Genomic DNA, 26,795 nt, shown 5'->3' with positions numbered 1-26,795 from the left:
CAATGTTTTGGCCATTCTTGACGAGATATGATGCTGAGGTCAGCTCCTGTGTCCAGCAGCCCATTAAAGTCATGTCCTTGAATATTTAATTTTAGCACTGGGCGAGAATCTAAATTTAAAGACAGCATAGCCCAATCTACACCTGTGGAGCCTAATCCCTTGGAACCTCTTTCTACATTACAACTGGAAAATTTATCATGCAGGCTGGGTATTATTAATAACTGTGCTATTCTATCTCCTGGTGAAATTACTGATATACCTCTTGGAGAACTAGCTATAATTTTTATTTCACCCTCATAATCGGGATCAATTACCCCAGGACTTATCATAAGTCCTTTTAGTGTAGAAGAACTGCGTCCCAATAATAAGCCTACTGTTCCCTGGGGAAGAGGTCCTTTTACTCCTGTGGGAATGATTTGAACTCCCATCTCTGGAGTTAGTACTGCTCTGGCAGAGGCGCAGATGTCCAGCCCTGCGCTCCCTCTAGTTTGTCTGATGAGGGATTTAATGGATAATGCGTCCTGGGCACTACCTTGATGGTGCTGCTGGGTTCCCCCATATATTTGTGGTTTTGGGCCCCGGGGCATTGGGCCCTCTAGTCCGTTTTTTGGCAATGGAGCCTGATACCTTTCTCCACGATATCGTGGGTAAACACTTGGTCCTTGTCCGTTTTTTGATAACGGAATACCCTCTATGGTGGTTTGAGAACGGCATTCATTAGCCCAATGTTTCCCTCTATGGCATCGTGGGCAAATATCCGGTATTCTATTCCTTTGATACCCAGCTTTGTTAAACCCTCCTCTTATGGGGCAACTCCTTTTAAAATGTCCTGTTTGATTACAATTATAGCATGTTTTTGGCCTGGCATCTAAAGCCTGTTGTACTGCTGCTAAGACTTGCCCTTGTTCATTAATGTCTCTACATAATTTAATATATGTGTTTAAATCTTCATGTCTCCATGGTCTAATGACCTCTCTGCAGCAACGATTTGCTTGGTCATAAGCCAGTTGTTTTATAAATGGCATTACCTGTTCTGTATTTCCAAATATCCTAGAGGCTGACTGAATAAGTCTATCTACAAATTCAGCATAAGGTTCATTAGTTCCTTGTATTATCTTAGATAATTGACCTTGTAAGTCTCCATGCCCCTGTAAAGTTTTCCATGCCCTAACTGCATCTACAGCAATTTGTGCGTATACGCCAGGGTCATATTCAATTTGCTGTCTTTGACCCTCATAAGGTCCCTTTCCCAATAGCATATCTATATTTCTTTGAGGGTAACCAGCTTCTGCATTTCGCCTAGCTGTCTCCATGCAAAATTCCTCATTGGCAACCTTCCATAACAAATATTGTCCTCCGTTTAGCACAGATCGACACATGTTAGCCCAATCTGCTGGTGTCATGTCCAAGTTGGTAACAGATTCGACCATGCTTATCGTGAAGGGAGCTTGCGGCCCATAGGTTGTTACAGCCTCCTTTAATTGCTTTACTGTTTTGAAATCTAAAGCACGGTGAATTCGTTGCCCTCCTGCCTGCTCAAGTACAGGGCATGCTAATCTTTGGGGTCCTGCCTCAGAATTCCGTCCATCAACTACGGGAGTTGAGGGCCGCTCGGTGGTAGATGGAGCTGTTGGGTGAATTACGCCCTCTGGTGATAGAACGGAGTTAGTAGCAACCTCCTGTTGTAATTCTCCACCTGATGGCTGTTTTTCCTCTAAGCTTGCTTTCTTTAAATTTTCCTCTGTCTGACTAGCTTGAGAGACCTTCTCTTTTGGTTGACCTAGCGTTTTTTCTACCATAGTTTGGACCTCTAACAATTTACTTAACAGTTTTTCGGTTTGTTTTTTACTAGATTCTAATGTACTATAAAGGTAACGTAACCCAATAAGATAGCATAAAACAAAGCCAAAGCAGAATGAAACAAAAACGGAACAGAGAATGGTTATATCAATTTTCTCTTTCTCAGGGCCGAATAACTTCAAACCTTGAGCCAACTATTTTTCCCAGTTCGCCTGAGAAAATTCTAGGGCTAGGGAGCTTGAAATAAAAACAAAATAAATCAAAACAAGAACACATTGTTTTTTGAAATGGTCACCCATTCTGTCGCCTTCCCTCAGGGGCGAGCAATTTTACTCACCTCTAAGTTTCAGGCGTTCCCCGCACGGGCCACCAAATGCCGCAGTCTTGGCTGGGCACAGAATCACGAGCCACTCAAGCAGGAACAAAACTTTATTTTTGAAAAAGCCGCCAATACTCCGTAGGCGCCGGCAAGCCAAACCCGGTCCTCCCGCGCGGGCGTCTGCCGGAACCGCGCGTCCCCGCGTCCCTGGAACCGGGGGGCCCAGACCTCCCCTGGAATTTCCTCCTACTATCCTTCCCCAACCAATGGGAACTCTCCAGGAGTCCCGCAACATGAGTCCGGTAGCAGGCCAAGGTGAACAGCAGGAGCCCAATTTGCATATGAATGTAAATCTTAACATAATCATATCATCTCAGTGGCTAGCTGGCGTCACTTTACAACCAAAGGTGCCATGCATCATATTATTTGCTTGTGGCTCCTAGCACTTTCTGTCTCTGAGTTTGACTCTTATGGATACTTCACATAAGAGGAGTCACATACAGTTTTTATTTTTTAGTGATTGGCTTATTTCACTTAGTATTAATGCCTCAATATTTATCCATATGGTAGCAGGCATCAGAATTTTCTTCTTTTTCAAAGCTGAATCATATTCTGTTGTATGTGTATATTTCCATGTTTCATTTATCCACCATCTGTCGATGGGCATTTCGTCTACTTTTACTTCTTGGCTATTGTGAATAATATTGCTATGATTATAGATGTGTAAAAACCCTTGGCAATTCTGCTTTCAGTTTTTTTGGACATATACTCAGAAGTGGCATTGCTGGATTCTACGGAAGTTCTATTTTTTAATTATTGAGGAACTGTCATACAGATTTCTATAATAGTTGCACAATTGTACAGTCCTACTTAATATCATGTAATAGTTCTGATTTATCCTTGCTGTTTTCCTCTTCTTTTTTTTTTTTTTTTTAATACTAGCAGTCCTAATGGGCAGGAAGTGATATTTTATTGTGGTTTTGCTTTGCATATTCCTGATAATTAGTGATATTTAATATGCTTTCATAAACTTACTGGCCATTTGTATATCATGTTAGGTAATATTTAGGTCCTTTGCCATTTTAAATTTTACATATATTATATATATTTTACACATAAAATATATATGTAATATATATGTATATATTTATTGATTTAATTTTTTTTAGCAGTACTGGGAATGGAACCGTGAGGTGCTCAACCAATGGGTTACATCCCTATCCCTTTTTATGTTTTGAGACTGGACCTTGTTAAGCTACCCAAGTTGGCCTCAAACTTGTCATCCTCCCGTCTCTGCCTCCCACATTATAGACTGCACCACTGTGACTGGTGATCTGTGATGGATTTCCTGGAGTTGCTAGAGGACTTTGGGGTTTCTGGAGTTTTATTTTGTTTCTTTGATTGGGTTTTGTTTCCTTGCTTCTCTATGTCTTGTGATCTCTTTTGAGATCCGAGTATTTGAAAAACCATCCACCTTTCCAGTGTTTATGTCCTGGCTTGTGGGGTGGAAGACAAGACCTTTACCACAGGGGCTGGCCAGGGGTTCTGGGATTTTTCAGACCTTTCATATCTTTTGCCCCTCATGATGTCTGCTTGCAGCTCTAAAATGTTGTGGTGTCCACCTGTTTTAGTCCCTTCCAAATTCTGCGCATAAGTCTATTAGTGCTCTGGGTAACAGGATAGAAAATGGTGCCTCAGGCAGCTCACAGACAAGCCAGAATACTGGATATGTGGTCCATTCTTCGTTTTCCATCCTGACGGAAGTTCCCTGGCAGGGGAGGTTTCCTCCCAGCTGTGCCACTCTGCTCAGGGTGGGATAGCGGCTGGATGAGTGTGCGTCACGCTGCACATGCTCTTACCCCTCTTGCTGGAATGCAGTCACACTTTTATTGGTGTAGGTGGTGTGGCTTCTCCACTAGCTCTAGAGTTCTCACTAAGGTATTCTGATCCACATATTGTTAGGTTTCTCTATGGGAGAAAAAGGGCTCCCACTCTGTCATCTTGTCGATGCCACTTACATTTCTTCTGTTTTTAATGAATTTTTAAAATGAGGTGCAATATACAGACAACTGAACAAATCATATTAGCACAACTTGATGAATTTTCCTAAATGAACACAGCTTCTTACCTCCCAGAAAGAGAAAAAGAACTGTACTAGCTCTCCAGAAGCCATTTATACACACCCTTGTCACAACTTAACCTTTATTTTTTTAGTAGTAACCACTGTCTTGACTTCTCTGTCTTCCAGACTTATATTTTTTCCTGTTTTTGAATTTTATATTTCTTAAAGAATGGATTGAAGTACACATGACATGGAGACAAGTGCACATAATATCAGTGTTCAACTTGATGGATTTTAAAACCAAACACATCCACGTAACAGCCTCTGGATCAGGACACAACATGACTAGTATTGGAGAAGTCTCATTTTTATTCCTTGCAGTCACTACCAAGGAAAGCCATTGTTGTTTTGTTTGTTTGTTTGTTTTTGGTGTCTTTTGGTAGTGCTGGGGAGGAACCCAGGACCTCACATATGCTAGACAAGCTCTGTACTACTGAGCTACATCCCCGGCCTGCCATGGAGAACCACTTTTAATAGACTTGTTTGATTGTTAGGTACTCTCTGTAATCATATTGTCAGAACTCTTCTATCTGGCTTTCCTGCATTCTGTGAGATTCATTCATGGTGCATGCAGCATTTCATTGATGTGTAATTTTCTATTGTAAGAATATATGATAATTTGTTTTTCCATTCTGTCTTTAATGGACATGTGGGTTTTTTGTAGCTTTTGGCTATTTTGAATAGAGCTCCTTTTATCACTCTTGTGTGTGTCTATTGGAACTCAATTGTATTCATTTTGCTTAGGACTTACTAGTTCAGAAGATACTTAGTTTTAATAGGTTCTTCTACTTTTCCAGTATGATTGTATGAATTTGCACTTCCACATAGCGTTATTAAGAGCTCTAATTGTTTCATAACCTGAACATTACTTGGTATTGCCAGTCTTTTTCCCTTTTTTTTTTTTTTAGCTTTTTTTTTCTTTTAAACAGCAACTTGAATTATTGTGACTTATAAATAAAAGTTTAAGTAGATAATTGAAACACCTAAAAAATAAACATTTAGACATATTAAATATATTTTATCTCCCTTAATATTATATTTCATGCTGTCTTTTTTTTTTTTTTTTTTTTTGGTACTTAGGATTGAACTCAGGGCCATTTAACCACTGAGCCACATCCCCAGCCCTATTTTGTATTTTATTTAGAGACAGGGTCTCACTGAGTTGCTTGGCCTTGGTAAATTGCTGAGGCTGGCTTTGAACTCTCCATCCTCCTGTCTCAGCCTCCCAAGATGCTGGGATTATAGGCGTGTGCCACCGTGCCTGGCATTGCTGTGTCTTTTTAACCTTCTCAGGTACATTTCAACGTAGATAAGAAATCCAAACTGTAATTTTCATTTTCGTGTTATCATTATTAAAATATAGTCATTTTAATTTCTTGTATACAAATAATTATTCATCAGCATCAATTTTATGAATTGAAAGATATGTTCTCACTGGGGATGGTGGTACATGTCTATAATCCCAAAGACTCAAGAGGCTGAGGCAGGAGGTTTGGAAGTTCTAGGCCAACGAAACGTCACCTGTCTCAAAAATAAAAAATAGAAAGGGTGGGGATGTGGCTCAGTGGTTAAGTGCACCTGGATTCAATCCCCAGTACCAAAATGTTTTAGTTGTACTACATCATACCTTCAACTTCTTTAGTGATGAATGTTGTGTTTGTAGGGAGCACTGCTGGCTGGAAGGGCTGAGAAGATACAGGTCTCCTCAAAGACTGTGTGTCATCTCTTCTCTGAAAAAAGGGACAAGGGGACAGCATAAGATAGGTCAGCTGCCAAGGAGACATTCAAATTAGATTATACAGACTGTTTCCCTGAGTCAAAAACAAAGAAGGGTTCTTTTTTATAAAAAGATCATTAATATAGAAAATTATAAAATAAAAAGTAAAATTGTTCACTCTTCCACATGTGGTTGTGACATGTGGAAGAGTGAACTGTGGTCGCAGCTAAGGCAGGAGGATCGCTTGAGCCCAGAAGTTTGAGGCCAGACTGGGCAACAGCAAGACCCTGTCTGAAAACAAAATGACTTGGAAGTTGTGGATCTTTTTTCTCAGCCTTTTAGGACCTAGGAAGAATGATGGATAGGCGACTGGCAAATGCCGTTTTCTGGGAGTCCTAGGCTATGATGCATGGAAGAGAAACGGGGTAAGCAATTTGAGCAAATTTTTTTTTTCTCCTTTCTCCCCTTGTTAGTTGCCTCATGAAGTGGATTTAACTAAAGCAAAGAGACAAGATTTTGAACCATCTGTGGAACAGGCAAGATATAATAGCTGTCTACTGAATAGGGCTGTGGGACCTTCAAAATCACAGAAGGTGACCTCTCCATGCAGACCAAGCCACTTGGATGATCCCCACATTGTGCTGCAGGGGGACAAGGCCAGCAGTTCCCGGTAGGAGCCCAGATTCTGTCCTTTTCCTCTTCTGCCCTCTCTGTGGCTTAGGTTGCTGCCATTTCTGCTTTCAGAAGCAGCAAGTTGGTTTGTGTGCCTCCTGAAGACCTGTGTATTTGTTAGTAATTTGGTTAACTACCTTCTTGATCTTCAGATGCAGAAGCCCGACACCCTGCACCGTGGAGAGTGATGCCACATACCAGCGGAAGCTCCGGCAACAGCAGCTGCAGCGGCAGTTCCGGGAGCAAATGGAGAAGCAGCCACGTGCTCAGATGCCTGCTCCAGAGGTTGAGAAGAGGAGTGAGGGTGTGTGAGGGCTGGCAGCAGTGGCCTGGGTGTGCTCTGAAGGAAGAAGTCTAGGGGACAGGATGACCTGATTCTGAAGAGGCCAGTAACAAGGTGGTTAGCTCCAGGCCAGGTTCCACGAGGGCCTTTATCAGAACTCACAGGATAGATGAGTCCAGTAAATTAAGATGGTGAAATCTCCCATGTACTTTGCTGTTTCTGAAGACAGTGGTTTTTTTGGGGGGAAGTAAATAGGCCTTGCCATAATGTGGAATTCATAATTTCAGGGGAAAGAATTTTTTTTGGCTTCAGATACTTTGTCTCTGGATTAGAAAGCCTTATTTTTTTTCCTAAATGGCTTTGAGTGTAAGGCAAATTGGGTTTGAAGATAATGGGAGCTTTTGGCAGGTTATCTGCCAGTGAACTTTAGCTTATTTCAGAGTGCAGGTTCAGTGGGAGTAGTAAGACATTTTTTGGCGGGGAGAGTTGGGGGCGGCCCAGAGAGTGGAAAGAAAGGGCATGTCCCAGACCAACTGAATTTTTGCCAGTTTTCCCCAAAAATGATGAGGATTCAGAGGATGTACTTTTGTGTTTTGGTTGTTTCACCCTCCTCAGCTTTTATACACAGGGCTGGGGATATAGCTCCGTTGGTACAGTGCTTGCCTCAGATGCACAAGGCCCTGGGTTCAATCCCCAGCACCCCCCCCCCCCCAGAAAAAAAAAAAAGAAAAAAGAAAAAGAAACTGTCCTTGGCCTATCCTAAGTAATGAGTTATTCCAGAGGCTTAGCTTCTGACCATTGTAGGTGCTCTCAGGTGGGTTGTGGTGGAGGAAGGTGGACTCCAGGGCTTTCCCCAAACTTATCAGTCGACAAGAACCATCGCTTCAAGCCTCAGCCTGGATGGCTTCTAAAAATCCTTCTATTTTTTAAAAATTAGCCATATGTATGTATATGTGTGTGTGTGTATATATATATATATGTGTGTGTGTATAAGAAATGTACATTTTAGTTGTAGATGGACACAATATCCATTAATTTTTATGTGGTGCTGAGGATCGAACCCAGTGCAAGTAGTCAAGTCCTCTACCACTGAGCTACAACTCCAGCCACCCTCCTATTTTTTCTGTTAAAGAACACACTAGCTTTTGCTTGTCCCACTTTGGTGAGAAGGATATAACAGTACAGATTTCGAAGGACAGGGACTCAGGAAGTTGAGTTCCTTTACCAGCTGAGCCTTTGTAGCCTCAGGCAGCTTTGCATTTCTGAGATGGCTCCCTCTAAACAGAGGGGAGTTGATCTGATCTCTAATTCCACTTCAATCAGTCTATGTCTGACTTGTTCTTTCTCTCCTGTGTGAACTCTAGCAGCACTTCCTGCCCGCCCTTTGACGCACAGCACCCCTATAACTGACACAGAGCCACTCAAGGAGAAAGTTGTCCTTGCAGGTAAATGACATAAGAATTAGTAAGTACCCAAGGAATGTTTGTAAGTTACTGTGGTGCATACTTTTGGTAGTTACAGAATACATATTAAAAGAAGCATAAAAGTCCTAATTTTTGGCTGGGTGTGGTGGCACTCGTTTGTAATCCCAGAGACTTGCTGAGGCAGGAGGATTGCAAGTTGGAGACCAGGCTCAGAAACTTAGTGAGGCCCTCAGTAACTTAAGGCTTAAGGATGTTACTCAGTGTAAAGTGTCCCTGGGTTCAATCCCTAGTACCCCCCCAAAAAAGTGTGTGTGGGGGCTTCACTTTTGTCTGTTTTTTAACCTATATGAAGTTTTAGAAAAATGGAAAGAGGCCTTCAGGTAGACTAAGGGGCTCTGACTTCATAGATATGTTTAGCTCTTCTGTTGTCCCAACAAAGGGAAGCTTCAGTATACTTTTCAGGGCAAAGAAGAGAAAAATTGTGAATTTTGTTATTGGGTACTTAAGACCTGGAATTTCTTGTGACCACTTTTCCCAGTGCTTTCTGTGAAGACACTCGTAGCTGACAATTTGCTTTTCTGTGATTTTCATTAGAGAACCTTGAAGACAACCTTGAAATGTGGGATCTGACTCCAGATTTAGAGGACATTGTCAAGCCCTTATCTAGACCAGATCCACCCCAGACCTCTGCCACCCGAGTCCTGAACAATCAGGACAGGATGCTACACAGCAATCTTCACCAGAAGCCACAAGAAAAATCTGGACTCTGGCACTCAGAGACTTACGGCACTAACCAGCATGTAACACGTAGCAGTGAGATGTGTTTAGGTACAAACTTAAAGGGAGATCCTGGGCTTAATTCTTTAAATTTTAAAGGAAGGATGATATTTCATTTTAAGAAATTGGATGGAATCATTCCAAGGCAATAAATAAGCAGTGCAAATGGGAAGAAAACAGTGGGTTTAAGAGCCAGAACATTTTCTTGGGCTTCTGATTTCAGATGCTACCCTTTTTAGCCTTAGACATGACTGCATTTAGAGCTTTTCCTTCTAAAAGTAGGTCCCCTTGGCCTAGGGATTAACAAAGGGATCTACTCCCCATAACAGTAGTTTTCATTCTTGAGCTCTTAGTCTGAACTAGGAACATTAACTAATATAATCTAGAATTATTCTCTATCTAGTCCTTATTTTTAAAAAACATGGCAGCTGTGTTTAAGCCATTGTATCTTCCACAGGAAACTCTGAATCTCATAGGAAGAGCCAGGACATGAAGAAAAGGAAATTGGATCCATCTTAAATGACTCAGGACCTACTTGGACTGTCACAAAGGGACTTTGGAAAACTGCTTTTTGGTCTTGAAATTATTCATCATTCCTGGGGAATGAACTTGATTTCCAAGGATTACCTTGATTCATTTTGAACCTTTTCAGAAGACTTGACTGTTAAGCCTACTACAGAGAAAGCTGAGCACTTTGAAAAATCTTGTCACATGCTACAGCAGGGAGGTCAAGGACAGATGAAATACCCGTCTTTTGACTCCTCAGGCTTTTTCCTCTTTACTCCTAAGCTATTTAATATTAATAAAGGTAGACATTTTAGGACTCGCTAATGGCTACCTGCCCTCAATATACAGCAATGTAGAGGCCATGCTCCAAAAGTACTTTCATGCTTCTCTCATATATATAACATATCCAAATTGCCAGCATCCCTGTTCTTACACTTTGTGGACATTTTATAAGGGTTACTTGAACTTCGATACAAGCATGGCAACAATGCCCAAGTTGATCTAATAACTAAGAAGAATAACTAATGCATAGATAACACATATAGCATGGACATATTGGATAAAGGTATGATTCATGTCCTGGGAGGGAAAGCATATGATTTTATCACATTATTTAGACTGATGTTTAATCTGAAAACCTTGGAAAGCAAAATTATGGGTAAGAGGGAATAAATATAAAATCTCTCAGTTGTGGGTTCATGACAGCACATTCTGCATCCTTTTAAGACCAACATTCTTTACTAATCAAAGAAATAATGATCGAAGATCAAGAAAAAGGTACATGCACCTCAGAGCATTAATCTCCAGGATATATAAAGAGCTCAAAAAACTTAACACCAAACAAATAACATGATCAATCAATAAATGGGCAAAGGAACTGAATAGACACTTCACAGAAGAAATCCAATGGATCAACAAATAAATGAAAAAATGTTCAACATCTCTAGTATTTAGGGAAATGCAAATCAAAACTTCACTGAGATTTCATCTCACTCTAGTCAGAATGGCAATCATTTGATTGAACACAAGCAACAACAAATGTTGGCAAGGATGTGGGGGAAAAAGGCACTCTCATACATTGTTAGTGGGACTGCAAATTGGTGCTCAATTCACAATAGCTAAACTATGGAGCCAACTTGGAAGTCCTTCAATGGATAAAGAAAGTGGTACATATACACATGGGGTATTAGTCATAAAGAATGAATGAATGGATGGATGGAACTGTGATCATGCTAAGTGAAATAAGCCAATTTCAAAGAGCCAAAGGCTGAATTTTCTGATATGCGGATGCTATAATAAGGGGAGCAGAATAGTGGTATTTTGGACTAGCAAGAGACTTGACGTAAACGTAGGGAGTAGAAATGATCAAGAAAGCAAATTTACTTAATACTAGTAGCTGTAAAAATGTGAGATGTAATCCACTTTAAAATAAAATTTATTTTTCACAGTATTTAGATGTTTCATGATTGTTTTCCCAAAATAATGCATTTGCAGTTTTACTTTTTAAAGTGCATTCTGGGCCTAATCTTGAAGTAGTGACTTCTTACTTTTTGGATCCCAGACCACTGATAATGGTGCCCCAATGTGAGGCAAGTGAGTCTTGAAAGTACTTGGACAGCTGCTGACCTTTCCTGTTCCTTTAGAAGATGAAGAGACAGCGCCTGCCTGCCTGAATTTGCCTGTCTTCTAAAAAGCCTTATTGGTGTTGCGTGGATTTGGTGTATTCATCTTTTGATTTTGAGATCCTTAATGTCTTCCTCAGAAAAAGTCCACTTTCCTTGCAGCATCTTAGTTGAGGGCAACATCACTGCTGAAGTTCCAGAGGGATGGGAATCCAGTTGTAAACTGCACAACAGAGCCAATGAGAACATGAAAAAGGCACTTCCTGGAAATGAAACCCCACAGCTCAACAAAAGCAAGTTTGGTTTATTTGAATGGTTTCATTAAATAAGTCTACAAAGGTAACAAACTGAAGCACAAAGCGCAATCTTACAAGAAGCGCAACACCCAGAGTTAGTGCAAAATGTACAATTAACGGCTGCTGAGAAACCCCCAAGGTTTGAATTCAGTTTGTTTTTTTAAACAGTGTACATTGTTAAATAATGTAAGGAAAACATTTATAGTTCAGAAAGTTCTTTTTAATATGGAAAAAGATACTTGAAGGGTACTATTAACAAAAATAATTTAAACAGTTCAGTAGCACTAGTTCATTCCTCTAGGCTTCAGTTATTTTATCCACAGGAGGGGGAAAAAATCAACAGTAAATAAAACCAGTTCTTATTTTTGTGTATAAGTGAAAAGACCTCAAAATTGCTAAACCAAAAATAACAAAACAATGTGCTGCATTTGGCACCCTCATTCCTCTGGTAGAAGTATCATTTCATTCACTTCAAGCGGTCCATTTCCCATTTACTCGGCACTGTCTTTTTCTCACTCTTACCCTCTCCCCAAGAATTAAACAGAAAAATAAGTCAGCACTTCTGCAGCAGGGCTTGGAACCTCTGCCCTTTTCATTTCTATCTCCCTGAAACCTTTAGCTCTCATTGGTATCTCTGGGGCCTAGGCCAACTTAATAAAGAAACAGAACCAGGGCCAAAATGGAACAAAAAAGATCTGGATAGCTACCAGGCTCTTCCTATCATGGAGACTCCTGGGATGTGCCATTGAGGTGGGTGAAAGGTTGGAAATATGGTATGTCCCAACTAAGTCAAGAGAAGCAGCACCCAAGAAAAAGTCCTAGTTTCTTTCCCCATCTTCTGAGAATATCCCAAACATAGCCAATTAGAACAGTATTTATTTCTGGAAAGTTCTGAAAGTAACAGAACTGCCCATTACAACTAGGCATAGCATTAAATAATACTGGTTGGTTGCAGTTATGAAGGGGGAGTATGTAAATGAACAATGTGAGAATATTAGTTATAAATGTAGAAATATAGGTGGCATGACAGATTATGATCTTGCAACCATTTGGACATCATCATAGAGAAAACAGAAATAAAGCATTCTTTCCTACAATGCTTATTATGTCAGAAGTAGGTCCGCTTTCCATAGAATAAGAGTACCCCAAGCTGAGAAATGCAAGGTGTAGGTGCATGAAGAGAGCTGTCCAAATGTTTTTTCTTGGAGCAACTTTTTCCATCTGCCACTCTTCCCACCTTAAAAAACGAGCTACCCATCCCCTTCTCCTTATGTTTAATTTCTTCCAGGTCTCATCTGTTCAAGCCCAGCTCAAATAAGTAAGATTTACGACAATCTGGCCAGGCGTCAGGTATCTTCGAAACAAGTGTGTTCCCCCTTTAATTAACCTTTCTTTTTCTTTCTTAGCTCACACCTCCCTTAATCTTTTATATTGTGCAATTTTGATGTAACACCCCTCCCTCACTATTACTGAAACAGAACTTTCTGCTTTCAACCACTGATGTCAACTTCCCATCTTACTTATCTTACACCTGCTTTAGACAAAATTGTTGAATGATTAAAAAAAAAATACTCTTTTCAATTTCCCTTTGGCATATCCACTGCTGGGGTCACATGGACCTAAATGTTCTTTCCACATGCCCTTTGTTGATCTGGGATCTGGTAAGTCGATGCTAATGGCAGAAGCAATAGAAGTCCAAGGCACTAAAATATCCAGCAAGCAATACTGGGAGAACAGAAGTATTCAAGTACAGTAATTTATACAATTTTACATTCACATTTATTTATCTAATACAATGGAAGTACAAAGGAAAAAGTTAAAGTGTCTCAATAAGTAAAGGACAGAGCTAGCTGTTTTTGTGTGTGAACTTTTTAAACCTTTCATATTTTACTCTTAAAACTACTGTTGTCCAACAACATTTATATATCACAGTGTTTCCACATCAAAACTGATGGCAAAGTTACATGTCCGCAGGGAACGTATTTTTTTTTTTCCTAATTGCTAATGCTGCAGTCAAAGCTGCTATTATCTTTTGCTTAAAGCACTAATGACCTATTATAAGAAAGGGTTGCAACCCCAGTCCCCTGGTATTTTTCACTGGGTTCTAAAAGAGGAGGGGGGGAAAGCAGGGATGGGGGCAGAGTAGGAGAGAACCCTATATTGTTTGATGGTTTGAATTCTTGAGGGAGTAAGGGATTTGGGGCTTGTACCACAATTAAGAACTGTACCCACTTGCAGATACAAATGGGCTCTGGCTTTACATTGAGCTCTCTTGTAGCTTCTTGATAACAAGATTCTCTTCTAGCCCTAGGCCTCACTGGTGGGTATAGATAAATAGGAAAGCATAGACTGAAGCAGCCCCTTCACAAGAAAGTTGCTCTCTCCTTGTCCCATTCCAATAAATGGAGAGGGAGGGAGAGTCTCCATTCTGAGGGCTCAAAGCGGTATTACAAACATTCCCTTCTGGCAAGAAATAACCAGTTAAATGCAGCACTAGTAGTTAGTATATAGGCTACTTCCCCATCCCCCCACCCTCCCTTCAGCATTCCATCTCCTGCCCCCAGATCTACTCAATTAATGTCTCTAGGTCTCACTAAGTGGTCCGCAGGTTGGAACCTGGGGGGTTGCTGATGGATTTCTGCAAATTGCTGATGTTGAAATTCTGTAAGGAAGCAGTTCCTACAGGCTGGAACTGGCCAAGTGGCTGTGGTGCTGGGCCACCCGTCCCACTCCACTGAGTGCCAAATGGGGCAGCTGGAAAACCGTACTGCTGTGGGGGGCACATAGACTTGGTGAAGTGACCTAGAGAGGTAGCTGATGCTGCAGAGATGGGGGCAGAGCCACCCAGGTTTGAGGTCATGGAGATGCAAAGCTGTCCAGGTGCAGAAAACTTTCTTGCCATTCCAGGGCCCTGAAAACAAAAAACAACTTTAAGCTGAAAGTCTGGTGGGGGTATAATACCCCCAGGGGTAAAATGGGCAGTTTAATAATACAATTCTAGGAGCAATGAAAATACATTGCCTATTGGAAGGAGGAAGGTGTGTGTACACATGCTCACGTAGTTTAGAATGTTAAAGGAAAAGGGAAGAAAAAAAATGAGCTGACCAATAAGGAGTCAGGGATTCAGGGAAGGGAAAGTAAAAGGGCACTTGGTGATTTTCATCTTGTTTTTCTAAGTGAGCTACTAAGGAATGTTGTGGCATAAAAGGGTACACTAGCCCTAGTAGTTTGTATCACCTCTGATTCATCTGTGTTAGGTAGTACTGTGAGAAATTAGGAAAATGACAAAAAAAGAAGCCCTTACCTCATAATTCATGTGTCCTTTGCTTCCTCTTCTGCCTGAAAGATTCATGGCATCTCGGGCCCAGTTGTCTACCAGCTTGTGCAGGTCATCTGTGAAGGTGCCCTTCCTGCTGGATGTCATGGCAGGAGGCTGAGCTTGGGCAGCTTGGCTGTTCACTGTTCCCCCAACAGTGTTTGTGCTGCTGGTTCCTGGAGTTATAAAGTAGTGACAATAGCAGCATTAAAAAAAAGAGTCTAGATTATTAATTCCAGGAAGAGGGAAAATGTCACAGGATGATAAATGGCAAGCACAGAATGGGGACAGGAATTGGGAAGCCATGCAAGAAAGGAAGATTACAAGGTTTTACTTAGGCATTTGTTTTGGCACTAAAGGGTAATGAAAACAGGTTCTCTTCAGTAACTGCAGATAAGTCTGAACAACTTAGGAAGATGGCAGGTATGAAGGGCAGGAATCTCTTTCAAAGCATCTTAAAGTACTGGAACTTTCTGCCAGTGCTCTATTCCCAGCATCACACTGGGTGAGAGTATAATATGGTCAACAAGGAGCACTGCTGTGGAAGTTTGCAGAATGCAGGGCAAAAGAAGGATTTCTTGTGCACTGGGCAGGTTAAAGTTGGGGTAGAAGTTCAGAGATGGGTACTTGGCTATGGAGAATATGGGTTCTCAAATCATGTGGATATTGCCACATTTTTAAGTCATTCTTTAATAGAAAGTAGTATTAAGAGAAGTAGCATGCTCTGTTAAATTTTTTTTTTCACTTTGACCCACGAATATAAATTTGTAAGTATAAACTTGGAAAGAGTTAAGCCTTCAACCCTTCTCAATTTTCTATGAGTAAAGAACAAAGATTAGGCAAGGGAGGTGACCGAATCAACTTCAGGAAGACATGTTTTCCTGAAGACGATCTCAGTTTCAATTGGTTCAAGGATTCTCACACCTTCTCCCCCTCTTCCCAGAGCAGCAAACACTCCCATGTAGAAGCAACAGGACAGTTCAGCTGAGGCAGGGGTGCAGAGGGTAGAGGAAGCTTTCGGGTTATGATGAAGGAATTCTATTTCTATGGTTTGATGAAAAAGGAAGAAGGAGTCTGTGTCCTGCCTGATTTCGGCTCTGCTGGAGGGCACACTGAAGGTTTATTCGAAGAGGCAAGTTTTAGGGAAGAGGGAAAGAAGAGTCATGGTCTTATTTTTTTTTCCTCATCCCCCACTTTCTTAACAGATCTCACATTTACTGCAGAATAAATAAAAGCTACTAAAATAAGTTGTGAGCCAGTAGGCCTGACGAAACCCAAGTAATAGTGGGGCTAAATAAGTTCATGCGTTTTCCTGCTTTCAAGGACAGAGCAGCACACCAGAGCACAGCAGCACACCTGAAGCAACACTGCCACTTACAGCCTTTATAATCCATTGCTGGTTTCAAGTCAATTTGCCGTCTTTCCACTCAGGGAATGGCACATACAAGCATGTCTACACTAGAGGAACAGTTAATTCTGAGGTGAAGGTGCAGAGTGAGGAAGGTCACATGCTTCTTACCACCGTGGCAAGACATGGAACTACTGCAGTGTGAGTGACAGTTCACGTAGTGCCGCTGGAGCCACAGAGTATTGTCATTGCACACAGGGTATATAAGGGGAAGAGTGGATTCCCCTGGAGTACAGGAAACCCAAGTGGAAAAGTATAAAAGCACAGGAAAAAGCTTTCCTCAAACAGCAAATGTGAGACAGAGGGAAACGGAAAGTACAGGCAATGAGGACGGGCAATCATGATAACAAAGAAATCCAGACAGCAAGCACACAGCATGCATTGGGGACTGGCATCCTGCTTAGGGTGACTACTGTTTAGTGAAACAAACAGAAGTCATCATGAATGAACAGGGCTGTTCAATGCCAAATATGAGAAGCTGAGTGGAGGTGAGCACTGCTTAACCACAGAGAGCTCATGCTGGGAGTCACACCTCTCTAGTCTGATGCTAGCTGCTCTTGATAGTGTGAGGCCCCTTCAGAACTAAATTTCACTTTTCATTTTAACCTGTATTACCCAGTATTGGATTCTGAAAGTGGGGCTTATGACATGAAGGAGTACGAACCATACAGTTAACTTTTTTACTTTGGCTTCTGTAAATAGGCTTCCAGTTAAAAAAGGAAACAAAAATCCTTTTCTGATGAGAAATTCACCCCTAGGAAAAAAGCAAGGTTGACTATAACATAGACCTGACTAGTAGAGAGAGACCTTCTAGAGAACATGCTAACTCACCTTGAAAACTTTTTCAATCCTTCTGAAAAGCCCTAAAAAGTGGTATAAACTTTAACCTCCCCAAATTCATGTTTTGATTCCTTCCTGCCAAAAAAAACATCTCCCCTACCTCCATGCTGCCAGATCTTAGGAACCATAACCCATTAGGACTCACAACTTATTGCCTGGTATCCCAAGAGTAGAGTTCTCTTGTTAACTCTTGCTAGGTGGCCTGCTGGGTTGCTGAATTATCTGTACTTATATGAAAAGACCCCAGTCTAAGAAGCCAAACTCTCCAAAGTAGTATTTCTCTCCCGCACTAATCTAGAAGCTGTCTCCCACCACGATGTAAACAATAGGAGGGCATAGACTCTGTCCACTTTGATAACTGCTAAGTCTCTACAGGGTGCAGAACAGTGCTTGGTACCTACTTGCTAACTAAAGGACTCTTTCCTACAGGAGCTAGGCACCCCTAGCTCCCCAAGCACATCAACAGGCACTACCAATCCATGACTGTCATTGAGCTAGGTTTACATGGGGAGAGCATTGACTATGAGGTGGTTTCTCAATCTGATATTATAGCCAGGAGTTAGCAATTAAGCATGTTAAAGAATACATTAGAAAAGGTGCAGAGATAGATGGAAGTTGGGAAGCTGGAATTATGAAGCTTCAGAGTTCAAAGAACTCATGGATAACAGGCTTTGCAATCAAGGACCAAAAGTAACAGAAAAGATAATTACTACAGAGCTGGTTGCAAGGACAAACTTTTTTCACCATCTTCCCTGAAGCACAAAGAGAGAGCAGTGTGTTAAAGATAAAGAAACATCAGTGTAAAATCTTTAGATTCTCCAAACAGCATATAGAGTCCCAGCAAGAGAGAGCAGGAGGGGAGACAGATGGGTGGGACCTGGTAGCCTTGACATAGACAAAATTCTATGGGATGTTATCTAACTGGCTGTTAGCCTTCACACAGTGATCTGACAGACCGTGTTGCCTGTTGAAATGTGTTGAGTTTCCACATCCAATCTCTGTTTTTCAAAGGGTAAGGGGAGAAACTCCAGTACCTAAGGTCTCACTGCTTGAATTTCAAACACTCAAGCAGTGTTTCCACTGATACTGTCTCACTTCTTGTTTCTCCTGCTGGGTTGTTATAAAGCACTCAATAAAATTAGTACCACTGTTACAATTTTAATTTAAATTGGCTATTATATTTCTATATTCTAGATAAACACACTAACCCCTTCCCTTCCAGAAAAATCTTTAAAAATATGTGGAAAACAAGCAACCTTTGAACATAAACAGAGCATTAAGCCAAGCCGTGCTTCAAAACCATTATCTATTATTTTGAGAGTACAGAATAATGTAACCCAAGCTAATAAGGCCCCCAGCTCCTTACAGATACCTGTTTTTTCCCCATATTTTTAAGTCTGCCTCTTAGGATTTGTACAGCAAGCTTACATACTGAATCCTGATGTGCCTTCAAAGATGTATGGCCTCTCATTTAGACCAAAGGGGAAGTGAAAAAATTTAATATTTCTAATCACTTTTATTTGAACAAAGGGGTGTGATACCACCTACCTTTAAATGTCTGATGAGAACTAACAGAATTAAAGTGATACTTATCATCTCATACTTCCAGAAAAAAAGTCTGTTTTCTTTCTTCCCTCTCAAAAGACAGGGAACGTGTGTGTGTGTGTGTGTGTGTGTGTGTGTGTGTGTGTGTGTATGTATCTCAATCATTTCAGGCTGTATATCATATGCCTGACAAATCAAATTTATTTCAAACACTTATCTCCTACTACTAATGTCCTTTCATCTTTCTAGCTGGACATGCAAATTAAATGCTTATTCAAGTGTCAAGGTGCTAATAGGCATTGTCCAGGCTAGTCTAACCAGAAAAAATATTGATGTGAATGTTCTAAAATTACACAAGCTTGGAAAATTACCAAGCTGTGTAATGTCTTTCACCCTCTTCTTTTTAAAAAATCTCTGGACTAGTAACACGTGGGAAAGGTGGTAAAAAAATCACCTTAAATAGAGCCAATTCATTATTAACTCAGGTGAAAAAGAATAGGGAAACTAGAAAGATTTACAAATGTGACAGTGAGGGAAATGGAAATTAAATGTAATTTCAATGTACTCTGAAATTTGGTCACTACAGAGGACAAAGGAGAGTGTAAATTCTTCCCACCATGAAGAGGCCCAGGATCTCTGAACCATATACTCAAACACTGATGGCCTTAGCACATGCATTTAAAAAGCACTTCAATAACCACACCAGAAGTTTGAGGCCTTAACAGATAGTTATCCAAATTCTAACCAAAAATAAATAAATAAATAAATGAAAAATAAATAAAAATAAAAAAATTTAAAGTTGAGCTTTGTTTGTGAAATTTTTATTTTAATATACATTTATTGATCACTTACTAAGTGCTAGATAGGCACTGGCTAATCAGAGAGTACCATGGACCATGACTATGTCCCAAGAGTCATTTATTTTTGTGTCTATGATCTTATCTGATTTATATGCCCCAGGAGATATGAACTGTCTTCTTCACATATGGGGAAGATGGGTGATTTGCTACTGTGCTTTGCTTTTAAATGTAAGGCACTGTATTGTCTTGAACAACTAATTATATATATGGCTAGGAAATCCCAGCAATCAGATTAAAAAGGCAGCTTTCACTTGCAGGTACTGGGCTTTGGTCATTAATAGAATAAATGCTTTATCTTGGATAACCACAGTAAACCCCCTTTTGAACTACTAATCTCATGGGGAAAGAGGGCAGTAATGGATCCAATGAAGAAACTTCTACCATCTTTTCAACTAGTAGATGTTTAGGCTTAATGAGGAGAAAACAAGATTCCCGCCTACTCTGAAAAGAATAGAAAATATGGTAAACTTTTATCTGTTTCAAGGACCTAAGCGCATCAGTGGTTAAGATCCTTTTTGTCACTCCTAATGCTGGGGCTGGCTGAGAGACAATATTGAATATGACTAGGTGTGGTCTTCATTACTCTCAATGACCCAGTATAAAGTCTTGATATGTTATCTATCCTGGATCCATATCTATCATGGATCTAGGAAGAAGCAATTCTTCTAGAGAGTTATTTTGACATCTATAGAAATCCAATATTATTTTTACATCTTTTACCATAATTAACACAGGGACCCAAACTTCTGAGGGCAATAGTATTCAGCCAAGCCACTGACTAGATGATACACAAAGAGACAAATGAAAATGGACTGCGTGACACATCAGATCCAAGCAGCAGAAAAACAAGGACAAGGAAGGAGTAAAGGTGTTACACACAAAGAGCCAAGCAGGGCGTACTCAGAAATCGGGTCCTCCTGCCACCAGGTTTGAATGTCACCTGCTCAGATGCACAGTTAAACTTCGCACAGCCTGTGAGAGGGGGAAAACGGAAGAACAGAGAGAGGAGAAGAGACAGAACACAACTACAAGATGTTAGAAACTTGAGGCTTGAGTGGTGAAAAGCACTAAGATGGCACAGAGAAGAACAAAGCTTCTGGGAAGGTCAGATATGTAAGACAGGAAATATCAGGCCTCGGTTCCCTCCTTTTGCACAATACTGAAGCTCTTCTCAGTTGGAATAATGTTAGCTAGTTTGTGTTCCTTAGCAACTCTCAAATCTCTATTTTCTAGTAAGTTGTGGTAAAGCCAATGTATCTTTATTTTTTTCATTATTTTCTGCCCAGATATTCAACTCTTTTCACTTCTTATTCTAATGTTACTGAAAGCTCCTTCTTCTGCAGGAATGGTTTGAGCAATAATTGTTAATGAACAAAACTATATTTGGAAAGAAGAGATTATAGATGAAAAATTAAATAGTAGGGCTAGTCATCTTAGTTACTCCCATACTTAAAAAAGTCTACAATAGCTAAGAAAACACATTGTTTTTTAGAAACTGCTAAAATTCCTTAGAATTTGGTCCAGGATATCTCAGCCTAGCAGTAAAGCCTACATTCCAAACACAAATAAGTTATTTATAAAGACTGTAGATGTAACTTTTCACAGTAATCCTTGGAAAATAGCTCACCTAATGGGAGCAATGAACTCAATGATTCTGATCATCACTCAACTTCTCTGCTGAGCCCAAAGATACATCAGTGTATAACATGTAGACCATGTTCAGGTCAGCTAGTGCCAATAGATTTACTCATTAGGCATTTCTCCCAGGTATGGCAATTTCTTCATTTTAATGTTTCTGGAAGATGATGTTTGCTTTGATCTCTTCCTTACCTTGTCCTGGAGCAGAAAGGCTTGGTACTGAAATGGCACCATCACTGGTGAAGGCCGAGTAGAGGTTATCACTGGAGGGAGATGGCTTAAGAGGTTGTAACAGCTGATTCTGCCCAGTCTCTGCGATGTTTCTAGGAGGGTGAAGGGTCTGCTGGGGGTGCAAGACTGAAGCTGCACTCTGACCAGACAGGTTACCTGCCAAAAGACCAAATGGGCTGAGGACACATGTGAAGTTTCCTTGATGCACTCAATAGGCAATGTATTTATTCCTTTAATTTGTTCTACTGAGGATTAATCATGGGTCAAAATGCTTAAAGATTCCATTCTACATTTCTGTAAATCATTTTTTTTTTCCCTACTAGGAAAAAAAAATGATGGCTCATTATACAAATCAATCCCCGTACCACTTTCTTTTTAAAGTGGTACGGGGATTGAACCACCACTGATCTACATCCCCAGCCCTTTTTATTTTTATTAGATAGAGTCTCATTAAGTTGGCAAGTCTGGCCTTGACCTTGCAATTGTCCTGCCTCAGCCTCCTGAGGTGCTGCTGGGTTTATAGTATTCAGCCAAGCCACTGACTAGTTGGCTCTGCTTAGACTTTTTTATAAATACACATCAAATCAGTTACAAAGAGTTATCAAAGAATGATGTAGGTGACTAAAGAGGAATGGATATTTCAAATTTTTCTTGGTAGGTAGCTTTAAGTTGCTAGGTCAATTCTATTCAAATCTGACTAACTTCTGCTTCCTAGTTACTGGGTGAGTAGAAATCCATTCAAAAAGTATGTTAAAATTGGGGTTAGAATCCAAATTAGCTAATCTCCCTTATAATATCTCTACCAATGGGTTGTATAAATTGGTCCTAATATGCTCAATAAAAGGTTTAGGCATCTATGAAGGCTTCCAGTGAATGGAAAGCTGCTAAGATATTTTCAGCTGCTCTCCAATTTCTTAAATTAGACCTGGAGAGCAAATATGAAATAAACACTTATTTTAGCCTTTTATTTCCCCCCCAACTTTGTGGCTAATTACCTGTTAACACTACATACTTTTCATTGAGGATAAAAACTCTCTATTCCAATTAAAGTAGACATGATACATTATCACAGATTATTATTTAAACACCTTTGTAATCACTAGTAAATTCTTTATCTCAATACAGACAAATGAAATAAAATGCTGCATTAAGGATGTTACTACTTAGACACACTCAAATATCTATGCCATTCACATTCATCCTACTTGTAATTATGCAACTCATCCGTTAAAAGGAAGATTCTACCTGAGGTTTAATAAATAGGGAAAAATACATTTGTTTCCAAATGCATAAAAGTTTGGTTAAATGTGAGTGTTGTGTTAACAGGCAAAGTTAAGTGTTTATCCTCAAGAACAACTATAAATGAAGACTATTAGTAGCAGCAACATTGCAATAGAAAAAGCCATTGTAGTCATCCAGACTACTTCTACAGATTTTTAAAGGATAATAAGTATAGGGAGTTAAGAAGTCAAGGAAGCAAGAATTGGCTTTTGCCAAACTCCTAGATCACATATTCAGCTGGACACAAAAACCAAAGATGATTGACTTGGTCCAGGTTTTTTTATTTTTACCTGAAAGCTGTGGGCTTTTATTTCCCAAGGAACTGCTGCGACTAGATTTACTGCCTTTGCTTTTAGTGGGTCTCCTTCTTCTCCCTGAAAGGGGAGCAGCTGGGGGAATAATGACAGCAGGGGGAACCTTGCCCAATTTGGTATATAAAGATTCAATTTCATGCTTCTGGCGACTCTGCAGGTCCTGAATCTCTTTAAGATGTCTACAAAAGATAATGAAACATAATTCAAAATATTATAACCATCTTCGTTCAAAAAAGAATTGTATTTTAAAATTTGCAATTAAGTATTTATTTAGTTATGAACCCTTTCCCCAAATGTACTACATCATGAGATTCTAGTTTGTCATTAACCTACCTTGTTAGTCTCCATTATCCAAGCCATATTCCCACAAGTTCCTAGCTATTATGGTTTGGATGTGAGGTGTCCCTCAAAAGCTCAATGTGTGAGACAATGCAAGAAGATTCAGAGGAAACAATGCAAGAACTGGGTTGCCGGAGTCCTAATCCAATCAGTGAATTAAACCCCCCACCCCCCAATGGGGATAAACTGAGCGGTAACTGAAGTGCTAGAGTATGGCTGGAGGAGGTGGGAACTGTTTGGGGTATATATTTGTATTTGGCAAGTGGAATCTCTCTCTACTTTCTGATCACCATGTGAGCTGTTTCCTTCTGCCACACACACTGCTATGATGATCAGTCTCACCTTGAGCCCTGAGGAATGGAGCTAGCTGTCCGTGGACTGAGAACTCTAAACCATGAGGCCCCAAATAAACTTTTCCTTCCCTGAAATTTTTCTGGTCAGGTCTTTTAGTCACAGCAGCGAAAAAGCTCACAATAACACTAGCCAACCACAAATAGTTGATAAGGTGTTATGGAAAAAACATTTCCTGACTTCTGAGGCCATATACAGGACAGGTGAATTTGCTATTCTGATCCAATTTGAGAAAAATAAAATTAACAAAACTTGTCAACATAATTATACTTCTCAATGCCATTACCAGGTTCATTTGGTATATAAACAAACAGCCAGGAATGGTTAACAGTGATGAGAAGTGCTAATGACATAAAAAATGTAATGAAAAATATAACGAGAATAATTAGTTTCAACATGGCCACCTCATATATATGTTGTCATTAAAGGGAAACATTATAACTTGAGCAAAGCTTGCCAAAGATTAAGGACTTGCTTTTGACCATACAGTGATGATGCAATTAATCACTGTGTGGGGACAGAATTCCCCCAAATAATGAGGGGCACTTTCACTGTGATGGTTATTGACTATTAGGCATGGGTAGAAATAAAAGGTCAACTATAATGACATAGTGTTCTTAAGTGATGGAAAAAAATGCCATCTTCATGGTTAATCTGGGACATGCCACTGACATTATTTATATGTAGTAATCACTTTGAAGATATGTAAAAGTTTCCATTTATTTCAATTTCTTCTATTTAGGGACTAAATTATGTTAAGTACTAGGATTTCAGAATACTAACTTGTTTAGTATTAGAAGAGAATACTGTTCCTGCTTGGGAGGAATTCTTGCATTCTAAGAAAAGCAAATATAACACAAATAGAGTGGGGTAATGATAAAACTGAAGAATATATATAATTCAGTGTAGGATAAAAGAAATAGTATTTGACTTTATTAGAGAATGAAGAAATATTTTTAGTAATAGATCTGAAAGGCATCTTGCAGGACAAATAGGAGTAGATACAGAAAATGAAAGAATTAAGTATTGTTTGGAGATGGGGATGGGACCGGGAAGAGTGATCTGGTAGGAATTCCAGGCAAAATAAATAATATAAATGAGGCCACATGGCCAGCATAGGGAACTTCAGAAAATGCTCTCTAATTAATTGACTCAATTATAATTTGGTTAATATGTAATGAAGCAATTACAGTGAAAATATTAGATAATTACATATGGATAAACATTTAATAAAAATATTTTCTAAAGGGTAAATTTAATACTTTTTTAACTTAGTAACTTTTTCTTCTTCCTTGTATTAAAAATAACATTTTAGACAAGAGACTTCTTGTCTATATTAATATCACTGATTATTGATTCAGAAAACTCATTGTTTATAACCATTTAAGAAACACCCAAATTAGTCTCATGTCTAAAATGCTTCTTCAGAAATAAACACAAAAGCAGATGATGAAATTCTTATTAATGAAAGTGAAAAATATAATGAAAATAATTAGTTTCAACATGGCCACCTCATATGTTGTCATTAAAGGGAAACATTTCCAATTACAATGACTTTGGCTATTTTCCTTAAGAAAAACTCATGGTTCTAGAAAAAGAATTCAAATGTGTCATGATAATTTCGAGTATTGTTTTTGTCGTTTGATTTTTTTTTTAAAGTTTTCTATTTTGCTGTCCTCATTTTTATTATTCTAGGAAATTTTGAGATGTGAATAGTAAACTGTAATCAGTTCATGTGATCTTTGAGCTCTATAATTGGCCTTCAACAGTACTGTTATTTAAACAAAGTGGCTAATAAAATATGCATGATAAAAAAAATAACATTACAGTGATAATATAGAGGTGTTTAAGAAATCCCATAACTAGAAAAGTCTTAAATTCTGATGAGAAGACAGGGAATGAATTATATTGAAACAACTTGAACTTTTGCATATCACCTTCTCTGTAGAAGGAATACCACATTAGCATATTGTAGTGAAAGGACCATTAATCTTGCCACTGGGATCCACTGTCTTAATATAATATGTGCCATTAGTCACTCACAGGAGAAAATACACTTACTTTTCTCGTAGTCGTCGAAGCTCTAACTTTAAGTCTTCATCTTCAATGTCTGATTCATTGTCACTACTCATGTAAGAGGAATTGAATGAATTACTAAGGCTTTGACTTAGATTCTGAATGGGAAGACTCTTCGAGCACAGCTGACGGGGTGAGTGTGGGCTACCTGAACCATCATCCACATCCCCCCTTAGAAAAGCAGCCTCCAGGTCAGAGGATGGCCCATTTAGATGTGAAGGCTCTGACAGTTCAGGCTTTTCTTTCTTTGGTGTTACTGCAGGGAGAACAGCTTGTTCTGAATCCCTAAAAGGAGGAGATGTCACTGGTCCTTCTTTCTTTGCCTCAGCAATCTTGTCCTCAGTTCTTGATATAGAGAAACGACCCACTTTGTTTGCTGTAGTTGTCACCTGAAAACGTCCCACCTTGGTAGGTTGCCCAGTTTCTGACTTTGCTTCTGAGGCAGGAGTTTTAAGGGCACTATCTGGCACATCTGAGGAGATGCCATGGATTGTCATCCCATTAGGCTCTGGCTTCACCAGGGTACTCTCTGGACTACTACTTGATAGCACTGAGGACTCTGATGTGCTAGACTCAAAATGAACAGACTTTGCATCTTCTGTCTTATTTTTATCTTCTTTCTGGGTATCATCCATTGCAACTGAAACCTGATGGAAAAAGAAGAGAGTATGATTGAAAAGTGAAGTCCCTGACATTTAATTCCTAGCATGGACTGCTAAAAAAAAAAAAAAAAAAGGAATCACTTTATTTTCTAGTCAATCAACAGGCTGAATCTCTACATAGTCTATCTATCTTGGACTGCAAAAATAAATCAAATATCATTACAAAGAACAACACATCTATACTGAGATGTAGATTCTGAGTGGCTAGAGTTCAAAGCCAGCCTCAGACAATTTAGTGAGGCCCTAAGTAACTTGGGAGACCTTGCTTCAAAATAAAAACCAAAAAGGACTGGGAAGGTGGCTTAGTGGTTAAATGCACCTGGGTTCAATCCCTGGTACCAAGAAAAAATAAATAAATACCACTAAAAGGTACGAAAGGAGGATCCACATCCTTG

General features: G+C 39.6%; 2 protein-coding genes across 24 annotated transcripts in view; one reads left to right on the top strand and one right to left on the bottom strand.

The window, feature by feature from the left end:
* Window positions 1-14,104, top strand: part of RAD52 (RAD52 homolog, DNA repair protein) — a 40,185-nt gene extending 26,081 nt beyond the window's left edge. For all 8 annotated transcript variants that reach the window (XM_081311662.1, XM_081311658.1, XM_081311661.1 and 5 more), the window contains 5 exons: window positions 6,432-6,628; window positions 6,783-6,934; window positions 8,278-8,358; window positions 8,932-9,165; window positions 9,572-14,104. In XM_081311662.1, coding sequence (XP_081167788.1) covers window positions 6,432-6,628; window positions 6,783-6,934; window positions 8,278-8,358; window positions 8,932-9,165; window positions 9,572-9,633 — 726 coding nt within the window. In that variant the 3' untranslated portion in view covers window positions 9,634-14,104. The remainder of the gene's footprint in view (window positions 1-6,431; window positions 6,629-6,782; window positions 6,935-8,277; window positions 8,359-8,931; window positions 9,166-9,571) is intronic.
* Window positions 11,528-26,795, bottom strand: part of WNK1 (WNK lysine deficient protein kinase 1) — a 142,598-nt gene continuing 127,330 nt past the window's right edge. For 7 of the 16 annotated variants that reach the window (XM_081311645.1, XM_081311637.1, XM_081311648.1 and 4 more), the window contains 7 exons: window positions 25,724-26,385; window positions 22,949-23,151; window positions 21,339-21,533; window positions 20,388-20,480; window positions 17,814-17,855; window positions 14,844-15,031; window positions 11,528-14,450 (listed from right to left, as the gene is read on the bottom strand). In XM_081311645.1, coding sequence (XP_081167771.1) covers window positions 14,133-14,450; window positions 14,844-15,031; window positions 17,814-17,855; window positions 20,388-20,480; window positions 21,339-21,533; window positions 22,949-23,151; window positions 25,724-26,385 — 1,701 coding nt within the window. In that variant the 3' untranslated portion in view covers window positions 11,528-14,132. Of the gene's footprint in view, window positions 14,451-14,843; window positions 15,032-15,090; window positions 15,968-17,813; window positions 17,856-20,387; window positions 20,481-21,338; window positions 21,534-22,948; window positions 23,152-25,723; window positions 26,386-26,795 lie in introns of those variants that run through there. The other 9 variants (XM_081311644.1, XM_081311650.1, XM_081311640.1 and 6 more) reach the window with 6 other exon arrangements.

The sequence above is a fragment of the Spermophilus citellus genome, assembly GCF_964194105.1.
Source record: "Spermophilus citellus genome assembly, chromosome: 10".
NCBI lineage: Eukaryota > Metazoa > Chordata > Mammalia > Rodentia > Sciuridae > Spermophilus > Spermophilus citellus.
The sequence above is the reverse complement of the archived record's forward strand: the minus strand, read 5'-3'. Positions and strand labels throughout refer to the sequence as shown.